The sequence below is a fragment of the Schistocerca americana genome, chromosome 3, assembly GCF_021461395.2.
Source record: "Schistocerca americana isolate TAMUIC-IGC-003095 chromosome 3, iqSchAmer2.1, whole genome shotgun sequence".
NCBI classification, from domain to species: Eukaryota; Metazoa; Arthropoda; class Insecta; order Orthoptera; family Acrididae; genus Schistocerca; species Schistocerca americana.
In genome coordinates, this window is record NC_060121.1 from 312,826,068 (window position 1) to 312,840,552 (window position 14,485).

Genomic DNA, 14,485 nt, shown 5'->3' on the forward strand with positions numbered 1-14,485 from the left:
TTCTAATAACACGCTATTTGCACAACTGATTGCCAAAAACATCCATTCTGAACATTCACTTCCAGCGATTTTCAGTGTTTTCTAGTCTGCTTTTGGGTAACCAGATTATTTTGAACAGAGCTTCTGAGTAAATACAGTTACAGAACAACAACAGAAAACCAAAATACTGCATTTGGATTCAACTATAGGGATGCAAGAATATTAAAACATCAGTACAGTATCACCTAGATGGATGCAAGTTGTGCAATTTGTAAAAGTCCACTTAGCAACTGGGCTTTTGTAACAGCAGAAGTAAACTGAGAGGCTCTGAGTATGTGGGGTTTGAGTGTTTGCTAATTTTCCCAACAAAGGGTGGTATTTGGTTTGAAAACTTAGCTATTAGTTTGCATTTCCTTCCACCATATTATTCCCCATTCTTTTGGTCACAAAAGGTCACCAAAATTCTACAAGTCCTTGGTAGGTTCCCAGACGTAAGTGGCACAATTTGTCTACATGTGTGTCATGCAGTTCCTGTCAGTTACGGTCGATTGATTTATCTGCATGGAGCTGGCTCATAACAGTGTCCCAACTGTGTTCCATTGGGTTTCGATCAGGAGAATATGGTGACCAGTATGTCAATGTGAGTTCACTATAATGCTCCTCAAACCACTGTAGCATTATTCTGGACTTGTGACATGGACTGTTATCCTGCTGGAATATGCCATCATTGTCAGGGAAGACATCAAGCATAAACAGATGCAAGTGCTCCACGATAATTTCAGGTGAATGTTCCCCATAGCAAACAGTGTCCCCACCAACGTGCTTTCGTGGCACAGTGCATGTTTTGAGCAGCCTTTCACTTGGGTGACAGCATATCTGGACATGGACTTTGACCTAGTGTAACAACAAATGTGATTCATCGAACCAGGTGACAAGGTTCCATTGATCCATGGTCCTATCTTGATAATCCTGTGCCCAATGTATCGTAATCTACAATGTTTGTTGGATGAACATGAGAATACATAGGGGGCCATCTGATGCAGAGCCCCATATTCAACAATGTACACTGCTAAACATTTGCACCTGAACCAACAAAGAACTTTATTGTAATATCTGCCACAGATTTCCACCTATCCTGTTTTACAAAGCAGGCTAGCCTTCAATCTCTATGTTCTTTAATGAGGGACGACATACAACACTTGGTCGCCTTTCGTGATATGACCATTCTGCAACTACTTTCCATATACGCTCACACCAGCAGCATTGAACATCTGACAAGCCTTGCCATTTCTGAGGTGCTCATCGCAGGTGCTGGGTCATAACAATGGTCCCCTGTCACAGTCACATTTGTTAGTGCTTTTCCCCATTTGAGGCCCATATCATCACTAGAATGATTCCCCATTCATCTTTGCTCCATTTATATATTTCCAGATTTCAATAATTTCATGCAATGAAGGTCCGAACATAATTTCCTAACATAATTTGCACAGGGGATGGTGCAACAGCCAGTGACAACTCAGGGTAGCTACTCAAACTTGGAAAACAAATTCACCAAGAATTCCAGCTGTGAGGAGGAACATGGTGTCAAGAAGTTCCTAATAAATAATTAATGGTGTGTGGAGAGAGAGGGGGGGGGGGGGGGCAGCATACCGCAGTAATGACTTTTCTACCCTCTCAGTTGAACAATATACCAGCCGTAAGCAGTAGTTTAACCACAGTTTTGAAACATCAATAATTTATATGGAATAATATTCTTATAATTAACACAATTTAAGATACTAAGTATTTTAAAATTTGTGAATTATAAAATTCAATTTCAATGTTAGGTCAGAAACACAGAATTCCCTGAGGTTTTATGAAATTCTCTGAGGTTTCCCCTTTTTCAGGTGGTATGTAATTCCCTGAGAATTCCAGGTTTTCAACCTGCAATTTGTCTTTAAGCACTAACTACAGTAATTTAAATGTATATGTAATGATCAACTCCTTGTCTGCCATAACATCAAATGTTAACAATATAATGCACTGGTTATTTAAATTTTTATCATAAAGGAGACTACTGGGTAACAGAATTGTAACAAAGGAGCCTGCCAGCTCAGAGACAATCTGCATGAATACCATTGGGAAAATATTCACAAAGCAGACAATGTAGATTTAAACATGTTGTAATGTCGTGGTGGTCTTCCATCAGAAAACTGGTTTGACGCAGCTTTCCATGCTACTGTATCATGTACAAACTTCTTCATCTCCAAATAACTACTGCAACCAACATCCTTTTGTATCTGCTTACTGTATTCATCTCTTGGTCTCCCTCTACAAATTCTACCCCCACACTTCCCTCCATCAACCGATCCCTTCTTCTAGACAGGTGGTGCCACAAATTTCTTTACTCGCCAGATCTATTCAGTACCTCCTCATTAGTTATGTGATCTACCCATTTAATATTCAACATCCTTCTATAGCAACACACTTCAAAAACTTCTAACCTGTTCTTGCCTTAACTGTTTATCGTCCATGTTTCACTTCCTTACATGGCTACACTCCATACAAATACTTTCAGAAAAGGCTTCCTGACACTTAAATCTATATTCGATGTTAACAAACTTCTCTTCTTCAGAAATGTTTTTCTGGCCATCGCAAGTCTACATTTTATATTCTCTCTACTTCGGCCATCATCAGTTATTTTACTTCCCAAATAGCAAAACTCATCTACTGCTTTAAGTACTTCCTAATGTAATTCCTTCAGCATCACCTGATTTAATTCTACTGCACTCCATTATCCTTGTTTCACTTTTGTTGATGTTCATCTTAAATCCTCTTTCAAGACTCTGTCCATTCCACTCAATTGCTCTTCCAAGTCCTTTGCTATCTCTAACAGAATAACAATGTCATCGGCGAACCTCAAAGTTTTTATTTTGTCTCCAAATTTTTCTTTGGTTTCCTTTACCACTTGCTCAATGTACAGGTTGAATAGCATCAGAGACAGGCTACAACCGCATGTCACTCACTTCTCAACCATTGTTTCTCTTTCATTCCAGTAGGAATCTCCAAAAACAAATCAGAGGAGAATTAAACATGGAAAGGGCCAATGGACAGATAACAACTGGAATCAGAGTAACTTATGCTAACCCTACATAATTCAGAAGATGGACTATCCAAGATTTAGAGGTAAACTAACAACTATCATTGGTAAATTAAACATAGAATGCATGAGAATAAAACATAAAGCAAACTATATCTTGAGCCATACAGTACCCCATATTAAAAAAATAGAAGAGTGAGAAATCATACAGAATTTACTGTTATTATTTCTAGCAGAAATTAATGACCACAAAAGTTAATGATAATTTTTTACCAGTGACAGCAAATATGGGACCAATAACTATCAATCAAATGCAGATGCATTTGATTTCCCCTGACAGCCACTGAATAAAGTCACTGAGAGACATTAGTTTTGAAAAAAAAAAAATGCATTTTGTGAGATTACTAAAACTATTAGTCATTGAGTCAAACCACACACCAAGAGCGATCAAGACACCCAACGGAAGATATCTGGAATACGAAGCAGGTGATCGTAATGTTTTAGTTCACCAATGTATGCCTGTTAACTTGTGTTCACAAACTTCATCCATTCATTCTCGCAACTGCATTTTGTATTACAATATACCCTTGCAATCCACTATAGTTACAAATCTAGTTAAAGAAAGCAGCAAATATTAAAGGTTTTACACTACTGGCCATTAAAATTGCTACACCACGAAGATGACGTGCTACAGAAGCGAAATTTAACCGACAGGAAGAAGATGCTGTGATATGCAAATGATTAGCTTTTCAGAGCATCACACAAGGTTGGCGCGCAGGTGGCGCACAACGTGCTGATATGAGGAAAGTTTCCAACCGATTTCTCATACATAGACAGCAGTTGACCGCCGTTGCCTGGTGAAATGTTGTTGTGATGCCTCGTGTAAGGAGGAGAAATGCGTACCATCATGTTTTTGACTTTGATAAAGGTCAGATTGTAGCCTATCGCGATTGCATTTTATCGTATCGTATCATCGCGTCGACCGAGATCCAATGACTGTTAGCAGAATATGGAATCGGTGGGTTCAGAAGGGTAATATGGAACACCGTGCTGGATCCCAATGGCCTCGTGTCACTAGCAGTCGAGATGACAGGCATCTTATCCGCATGGCTGTAACGGATCATGCAGCCACGTCTCGATCCGAGTCAACAGATGGGGACATTTGCAAGACAACAACCATCTGCACGAACAGTTTGACGATGTTTGCAGCAGCATGGACTATCAGCTCGGAGACCATTGCTGCGGTTACCCTTGACGTTGCATCACAGATGGGAGCGCCTACAATGGTGTACTCAACGACGAACCCGGGTGCATGAATGGCAAAACGTCATTTTTTCCTATGAATTCAGGTTCTGTTTACAGCTTCATGATGGTCACATCCGTGTTTGGTGACATCGTGGTGAACGCACATTGGAAACGTGTATTCATCGTCACCGTACTGGCGTATCGCCCAGCGTGATGGTATGGGGTGCCATTGGTTGCATGTCTCGGTCACCTCTTGTTCGCATTGACGGCACTTTGAACAGTGGATGTTACATTTCAGATGTGTTACGACCTGTGGCTCTACCCTTCATTCGATCCCTGCGAAACTGTACATTTCAGCAGGATAATGCACGAGCGCATGTTGCAGGTCCTGTACGGGCCTTTCTGGATACAGAAAATGTTAGACTGCTGCCCTGGCCAGCACATTCTCCAGATCTCTCACCAATTGAAAATGTCTGGTCAATGGTGGCCGAGCAACTGGATTGTCACAATACACCAGTCACTACTCTTAATGAACTATGGTATTGTGTTGAAGCTGCATGGGCAGCTGTACATGTATACACCATCCTAGCTCTGTTTGACTCAATGCCCAGGCGTATCAAGGCCGTTGTTACAGCCAGAGGCGGTTGTTCTGGGTGCTGATTTCTCAGGATCTATGCACCCAAATTGCATGAAAAAGTAATTACATGTCAGTTCTAGTATAATATATTTGTCCAATGAATACCCATTTACCATCTGCATTTCTTCTTGGTGTAGCAATTTTAATGGCCAGTAGAGTATAATCTGTGATATCAGATTATCCGCAGATGTCTTGGTACATGTTTTCCTGCAAATAAATAATTTCAAGATTATCATTTTGGCACAAATGAAACTACAAATCTGGAAAATGAGAGTTGAAATGGTATAAATCATTGAAATAACTGTAGTGTCAGATACTTCTTGTAGCCATTTTAACACCTCTTCAGTGGCTCAAGTTTATTAACCAGTGTCATCAAATATTTGTATTAATTAGAAATTTTCTTTGGTTCTCACTCTAACTCTTATATTTAAGACTGGTCATATTTTTTTGAATTAATTTAACTGTCACAACAATTAACTTCACAGTTTTGTCATTTGTGTGTAGATTTTTATTGAGTTTTGCTGTTGTTTACAATTTATCTTTATTTACATTTTCATTGATTTTACTATGTTCCCTAAATTACTTTAATGGAACTATAGTGGTGCCATGGCTGAAAACGTAGGGGGTTACAATAGGATAGTAACAATTAAGTGTTTTGTGGGGCTGTATATCTGGCTGTATAGTTCTTCAGCTTCTCTCATGTACATGACAAACTTTTGCGCAGATCGAGGAATCAGAGGAAATAGATATAAGTGTCCTCCCAGTAGATCTAGAGGATGAAGAATTTCAACTGAGGTCAGCTGACAGAAGAAATTAAAGCATTAAATATGGATCCAAATAATCACCTATCAATAGTTGCAAGGACATTTTAAAGACTGACCATTCTTAAAGAAACAGTGCCATGGGCACCCCAGGTAAATTAGAGGGTAAGATTGGAATGGATTGGATTTTTGGGTCATCAGTCACTCCATCCTGGGAGTATGAAACTAATAAAAACAATTCAAAAGGAAATGACATGGACAGCCAAATCAATTCTTAATATTTTCACCAAATGATAAATTGCTTGTGTGGAAAAATGTTCTTGAACAGGCCACAGTCACAAGTATAAATACAAAAATAGATATGTCACTTTAGTTTCGCAAAGACATAAATCAACATGGTGCATACTGGGTTTGTTTCACAGCCAGGACCCTGATGTCACACAAATGGGTTTGTGGCGGCAGAATTTCATTTCTGTAGTGTCGTCCAAAGTGTGAGGTCGTAGGTTACAGTTGGTACCTCACAACAGAGCCACAAGCTGAGGACAATTGCTGCCAGATGCAGCCACAAATGAGAGACCTTAGCGAAGGCAAGTCTTCAAGAAGTTCTTTATGCCGCTGGATGTCTACTTGCATCAGAGAGCAGCTCCACTGACCCCACTCCATGACAGCCAACTATGAGAGCAGCATCATCACAGCTCAGATCTGGTAGCACTTGTATAGTTAGTCAGAACTGCGTACCAAAGTTTATAGTTAAACGTACATTAATATGTGACATACATTCAGTACTAGTCAGTGTTATGAACAGTTATTCTTGTGCTCTGTGGACATGGACTGCATCCAAGTTAAGTATGCTATATTAAAGTCTTAAAGTCAGTCAATACTTTATGGGCACTTTAGTACCCATTCGTCTTTCTCCTGAGGTAAATCTAGGCTTGCTATGAAGACACAACAGTTTCAGTATTTACTGAATATTGCTTTTACTATTTTATGGAATTAAGTTGTTGGTGACAACCACATCTACAGCAAAGCCTGTTTGGCTGATAGAAGCAAACCAAGCCAATGCCACTGATACAAATTTGCACATTTGGCAACGTTAAAGTACTGTATTTGGATTTATACTTCAGCACTATGAAACATGCATCTTAGTTGATACCCCACACTAAGCACCTTTAAAATTGGATCATTTTGGTATAAAGTAGGCCGCTACAGTTCAAAAGCCCACTTGCAGGCAGCAGTTGGCAAATGGGTGAAGTAGCATACAGAACAATACTGCTGTGACCTCATTGCCTGGAGGCAGGAATCACCAAATGGTGCACAGAAGGCATGCCATAGGGCCACCTGGCAGGTACATACACTAGCCGCGCCTGCCCATAAGCAAGGGTTTCAACTCTCTGAGACTGCAGACATGCGTGCAAGTTGCGTTTACGTGTGTGTGTGTGTGTGTGTGTGTGTGTGTGTGTGTGTGTGTGTGTACTGCTGACACAGGCCTTAATGGTCAAAAGCTTTAATTGTGTGAATCTTTTTGTAATGCCTATCACGGCTCAGCATCTTCGCTATATAGTAAGTAGCAACTTTCCTTCTCTGGTATTGTTACATTCCATCCTGGATTTTCCATTCTTTGATTTTTGCCCATAAGCAAGCTGACACATACTTCCCAGCTCCCATGTCACATGGGGCAATGCTGGAACAGCTGATTCTGAAAACTTAGGAAATGTGACTTTGGCAGATACATCTTATCACCCGAAATCATACCTAAGGCACAGTTGTTTGGACGGATGAATCCTCGAAAAAGTCAAGATCTAGTTTCAACAATAAATATCAGTCACCAATATTAATAAACTAATGTCTTCAGATTTACATTTTTTCAAGGGAATGTGGAAAATGACAAAGTTCACAATATTTAGTAAAGGCCACATATTTCGTGTCATGCTGTAAACACTGATGACTTTGCATTGTTTGGCACAGTACTGTTTATGCTAAATTTCTTGTTCTTTTCTGGGTCATAGGAGAAGGACAGAAAGGAGGCAGAGAGGGGGACTGCAGCAGGAAGATACGTTGCAAAAGCTCCTAGCTATAGCTATGCACCATTCATGTGATCACGAAGTAGTTGTGAGCCCTCTGGGGGGATTATTGGTAGTGTGTGGTTCATCATAGTAAAAATAAACAACAATTACTTTGTTCATAATGCTTTTATTCATACAAAATGAATTACATTGCACACGAAGACAAAAGGAACAGCCACTCAGAGGTGGGCCACACCTCACAGACAGCAACTAAAAAGATGAAAAAGGGAGCCAGATTACCATTACAGGGGGTTAGGGAATGAAACTGTGGACACAAAAATTACATTTATTGAGGTTTTGAAGCAATATGAAAAGTGTGGTCCAACAACGAGCAAGGTGTGGACATTTCTCATGAACATGTGGATGGTCATATTGAATCTTTGCTAGTGATACGGGACATACAGACATACTGTTCAAATGATAGCTTACAACTTCACAGATCAGAAGATTATTTTCAACTGAGACTTTAAGAAGGGAGATGGGAGTGTCACTATTACGCATAGTGAAACTCCCTTGCAGACAAATATATTTTGTATAAATAATTCATAAATTTCAAACACCTTACAGAGAAAAAAAAAGATATGGCAACACTTACTACTATACAACAAAATATTAGAGGATTAAAATCTCGACCTACAACTCTGTTTCAATGAATTAGAAATTATTGGGCTGTTGCTGACAGTACAACATGTGAACAAAGGAATACAGAGGGGTACATGTGCGACAGAATAAATCAGTACCCCATCATCATGTAAAAAATGGGAGAGGCTATGTATGAGTGAAGTAACCACAAATTCAAAACTATATGTATGACTATTCCAAATGTGAGGTACAGATGCCTACTAACACGTACCTAATAAATACAGTTTACAGAGCTCCTCTATGAAACTTTCAGAAGTTTCTACAAAGATCTGAAACACAATTGTGTTTCCTGTCAGACAAACAAGTAGCAAAATAGAGGGTGATTCCATGATGATGTTACAAATTTTCAGGGATGATGGAGAAAGGTAGAATCCACACAGGTTACGGTGGCTGATGTGCAGTAATCAATTTTTGTGCAAAGTGCCGAGTGAGTTCATTCGTTTGTTTGGAAGGGGAAGATGACAGTGTATGCCATCTTTTGCCCAGTCAGCAATAACAAAACCAAGGTGCACGCAAGCAGTCTTTCTCATATGATTTCACAGAAACTATCTGGTAAAAAAAAAATTCATTTTTGTAGTACTTATAGCTTTATGTGTCAGGCTCATGATGATGTGCCCATCATTTTGTTAATGGTCATAGTTATTGTGATATTCACATGGAATAAAAACACTGCAAGAAATTCGAAAAAGTCTGGAGTGAAAAATAGGGGTAGCTATGTTTTTGCATTTGGTGCATATTGCATAATATGTTGCTGCATATGAAATTTAGCTGACATATTGAATTTTTCTTTAGACTTGCATGCAGCTCTCTATCTGTGACCAATCTCAAGGAAATTAATGTGACGTAGCACACTCATTTGCGATCGCCCCATGCCAACAACAAAGCCTGGGCAACATATCCACAACATTCCTCATATTTCATTAACAGTTTGAGATATCAAAATGAGATTTTGGCAAATGATAGCATGCAAAGAGGAGAGTATTTAACTATGTCATTATTATGCAAAACTTCATTATTGACTGTGTTATTCCACTCACTACAGACCTTTTCCATGAAAGAACGTAATTTTCAAGGGATATCAACTTTGTGAAACAAGAAATGTTGTGGGTTTTGGAACAACGTAAGTGAAGACACTACATGTTTATTTTGTACTGAGGATGTGCTTTTTCTTAAGTCACTGACCTTAATTTTCCTCAGTTCCTCACTTAATATACAACAGAATTCTCTCACAACTGTGTCTGCACAATATTTTAGTGAGATGACACTGTGTAAACACTGCTGTGTTTTGACAAAAGAAGCAACCATTAACATGGCAAGAAGAGAAATCTAGGATTTATTCATGACGCTTCTCTGAAAGGCAGGCAAAAATAAATTGCTACATTTTCAGCATAATTCTTTTTAGACACTAACCAAAGCAGAGGAGACAGATCTTTCTCAATGGTCAACACGTAAGTGTGGGCATGGAGGTGCTCCACTTAAAATTTACAAAAAATAGGAGCATACGCTTTGGTTTAGAATGGCACTTCACCTCCAGCACCTGCCTGTAACCCTCACCACTACCAGTCTCCCATGCATGCCCTGCGAACTGCGCAGCTAACGGCCACTTTATTCTGCACAAACTCTACATGTATCAGTTTGAAGTTTCGTACCCTGGCCCAGAAATGACCAAGTCTGAAGTTATAAGTGAAATCATTCTCATATATCTGAAGCAGAATACAAGTACTGGTATTACTGTTGCTAAGATTGTCGGGTAGGCAACTTTCAAAATTAGTAGTACAGACCAAAACAAGAAAAAAAGTCTAGTAAACAAGGGCTCTAAAATGGATACCTTAAGTGCTATGAGCGCTTGTTCACCTTCACCACTGTGAAACATCTCTTCTGCAGAAGTAGTGTTAGAGCTTAAAGTACGAATTTTAAGATTCCACGTTCACTACACATTTATTCTTGTTTTGGTTCATACTACCACCTGTGAAAATTGCCTACTATACAATCTTAGTGACAACAGTACCAGTACTTATATTCCACTCTCAGCTCATCAGAATGATTTTCACAACACTTTTTGACTCTCATTTCCAGACCAGCATTCCTCACTTCAGTTTCAGACATTTAGGCTTTTCCATCATCCCTAAAAGTTTGTTACATCATCATGGAACCACCCTGTATAATTTGATCTCAACGGTATTTTGAAGGATCAGACAATAAACATGTAAATATTACTTAACAAACATATATCTGAATGTGCCATTATCTTTAATAACAGTTTTGAACATTTCGATATACCAGTAAGTTAAACATTCAGTCTGTTTGGAATATGAATGAAAATATTAATTTACAAGCTGACAATTTGAAAGCTACAGTAGCAACTAAAGTATAATGGTAAGGATAAATTTTACGTAAATTCATTACAACTAGGCAGACACACAAATTGGGAACTAGGCACCCAGAAAATTTGCTTCAAAATTCCTGGAATGTGTGTGTGTGTGTGTGTGTGTGTGTGTGGGGGGGGGGGGGGTTTAAGGGGTTCAGTTAATTTTCTAACACAGATTCATTGTTATGGAAACATTAATTTAAATACTAATTAAGAAAATACTCTGCCTGACAAAAGAAGTGAAGCATCCAGAGAGAGAAGAGGAAATGAAATTAAACTTCACAAGATGAGAGGGCATGTGATGGTATTTCAGTGATTACAAAATCAAGTCAAATTTACAAAGAACTTGGCAGTATAAGCCCATTTAGCAGAATGATGATGCACCTCCTCTGGACCGGATGCACGCACTGCTTCAGTTGGGAAGGGTTTGAAAGCCATTGTACCCTCTCCTGAGGCAAATTGGCCCACAACTGTTGTAACTGGTTTTTGATATCCTGGACTCTAGCATTAGGATTAAGCTTACATCCAAACTGGTCCCACACATGTTCCATCGGGGACAGACGTGGGTATCTTGATGGTCACTGTAATACCTCAACATCACGCAGACAGTTCATCTCTGTGAATGCCACATGTGGACAACCAATGTTCACTTGAAAAATGGCACCACAATACTTTCACGTAAGAGGTTACACCGGACACATGATGTACTGCTGTGCTGTCAGAGTACCCTCAATTACTACCATCTGTGATCTGAAGCCATACCCCACAGTTTGCCACACCATTATGCCGGAAGTATCACTACTGTGCCTCTCCAAAACATTAGAATTGGAGTTCTCCCAAAGTCGCTGCCATACTCACTGACAGTGATCGTCTGGGGTAATGTGCTGATTTGGCAGTGTGCTGCAGCGATTTGAACTCCAGCCACATTAGCTCTTAGCACGTTACACTGGTGGTGTCACTTTGCACCAGTACTGGGGTGCTGTGACATGTGGATTGAGGTGAGGTGTAGTGCTTGGCCTGCTTGTGAAGAGTGCAGCTCTGGCTAGTGGAGACGCATATTGCCTGTGCTGATTCACGATGGTAGTGTGCACATTGTGGACTCTGATTTCGGAGTCACATGGGGCCCCGTTGATGTAAATGACTGTTCACCAGCGTTGGGTAGTTCTGACAGCTTGTTGCAGAATCGGGTCTACTGTATAGTAGGCATTATGTTAATACAAGTGGTGACCAACAATGATAGTTGGTTGCAGAACTTGTGCTTGCTGTATCATGAGTATTCCATTATAAAAAGTGTTCGCCAAATTTGTGTGGTTGGTGGTGGCTCAATATTATGGGATGTGGTCAGCCAACATGGTTCTGGTATTTTTGGTTTGGGTATCGAATGGTGCGGAGCTTACTGGAAGTACAGGCTGCTGGTATTTGGGGAGATATTTGTTGCTTCCTGGTGCATGTAAGACATGAGGTTATTGTTTGTTGAGTCGTTGGGGCAGCCTTTCGATCACATACTTGGTTATTGGTGGATGTGGTTAGTTTGTTGGCTCAAAAGTGTTTGGTGGTTATTGTTCAGACTTCACATAATTTTGTATGTTGGTATTTTGCACTCCCGAGCAATTGACGATGCAGATGGGAAACTGAATTCTGCTCCTGCATGTGTGTTTTCTTATTAATGCATTGTTTCTAGTTGGGAGACGGAAGTTTGTTGGGTTTGTGAAATAATGGTGTAGTCCATGAGTTATGATTGTTGGTTTAATACCCTGTTCTGTCAGTGACACTTTTGGTCTTGCTGAATTATGGCAAGAAACGGGTTGCCTTCCTCATATGAGGAGGACTCTACTCGGCCAGACAGTCAAATGACAGCAAGTGAAGTCAAAAGGACAGAGGTATTTTAAGTGGCTAGGTCATTGATGTTGCAACAGACTGATGGTTGAATCCAAGCGCCCCATGTAAGATTAAGTTGTCCTTGGTTGTATTGGGTGATGGTGTGACCTATGACAATACAGAATCTGAGCGAGCTTCCAGAGGCACAGTCAGTTTATTAATATTGTTGTTTGATATTGTATTACTTGAATGATTTTGAAAGCACTTGCTGTCTGAGTGCCTAGCGATACTGTTGTGTAAATTGTGCCATGGTGTCTGTTGGAGTTGGGTTGTTTGGGGGAAGAGACCAAACAGCGAGGTCATCGGTCTCATCGGATTAGGGAAGGATGGGGAAGGAAGTCGGCCGTGCCCTTTTGAAGGAACCATCCCAGCATTTACCTCAAGCGATTTAGGGAAATCATGGAAAACCTAAACCAGGATGGCCGGACGTGGGATTGAACCATCACCCTCCTGAATGTGGGTCTAGTGTCCTAACCACTGTGCCACCTCGCTTGGCCATGGTGTCTGTGTTTCCTTGTCAATAACTGAGGAAAACAAGACGTAGTTATCTCAGTTGGCTGTAGAGCACAGAAGGGTTTTTCTGTACTCAACCATAACTGCACAAGTGGAACGCAGCAGTTGACTGCTGCTGTTGTATGATCTGCCAACACATGATAATGGTTTTCACTGCCTTGTCTGGCATGGTTCTTAGTGGTGGATTAGCAGTAAGTGATGAATTAGTCTTGTTCTGCACATAGGAAAGTTATCACTTTAAGCATAGGCTAACACATGTTTAGGCTACTGCCCACCTAGTGACAAGGGGCTAAACCCTGCCAATTACTAAGATCTAAATTAACCCACACCTACTGGCGGGAGAAATAAAGGGTTAGTCCCATATTTGTAAATTATAAGACCCCAAGTCAACTTAATGCCTTACTTTAAGTGATATTATGGTTATTGAGACTAAGCAGTTGTAAGAGGACAGTAGTTTGAGTATAGTGAAATCAAAGGCCACTAGACTGGCAGCTTTAGAAGTTTAGAAAGAACAAGTATTGCCTGCAGGGGGAGCAACTATTAAAACTTAAGTTTTTGAATTCAGCCACAAATGACTCTTGCAAAATACTAGGAGCAACTTGTGGCTGTTTCAAAAACTTAGCCTTAGAAGTTACTGTCACTAACTTAAGGTTTGCTGGTATATGTTCTGTGTAACCATCTTAAAAATCTTACATGTGTTGTGTGCATCAACCCTGTGAAATGTGATGTCCTAGTATAGTTAAGTCTGGTATTTTGGTGTTCACTTACTGTAAGACGTTTTCGAACAAGGCATTACTGAAGTTTAAGAGGGTTTTATAATCAGTATTAAAAGAACCCTATTTTTAGTATTATAAATGTCAAAATTATCTAGTTTTAGCTTTTGCCAGAGATGTATAATATTAAATAGCTTCGAGTTATAGAGTTTGCTCGAGTCACTGTTTATTCATTCCATTTGGTTATTTGATGTTTTTATGGTTGTATTGCTTTAAAAGAGCAGATCTGATGGCTGGGTGCACAGATTGAAGGTTCGTGATCAGTTTTTTTCAGGTTTCTGTTACAGAGCAATGTCCTGACCCCAACTGCTTCCCACATAGGGACCCTCCAAAAACAAGCTGCTTCTGCCATCACCATCATGTGCCCCAGCAGTGCGAAGCTACGGTGCCTGGTGTTTTGTCTCCTTCATCAACATATCACTGGGCCTAGATGGCTCGGAGTTCTGTGGAATTGGTATTTTGAAAGCGTAAGTATGAAGGAGCAAGGTTAATAAAAGAAACTTGAATCAGCTCGACCTACCCTCAATTAAAAAACCCAGTGCTCCAC

The 14,485-nt window shown here is 40.0% G+C and overlaps 1 protein-coding gene across 1 annotated transcript in view; it reads right to left on the reverse strand.

The window, feature by feature from the left end:
- Positions 1-13,238: 13,238 nt before the first annotated feature.
- The window catches only part of LOC124606050, a 117,683-nt gene continuing 116,436 nt past the window's right edge, over positions 13,239-14,485 (reverse strand). Inside the window, exon 7 of the mRNA XM_047138009.1 lies at positions 13,239-13,379. Within this exon, the coding sequence (XP_046993965.1) occupies positions 13,239-13,379 (141 nt within the window). The remainder of the gene's footprint in view (positions 13,380-14,485) is intronic.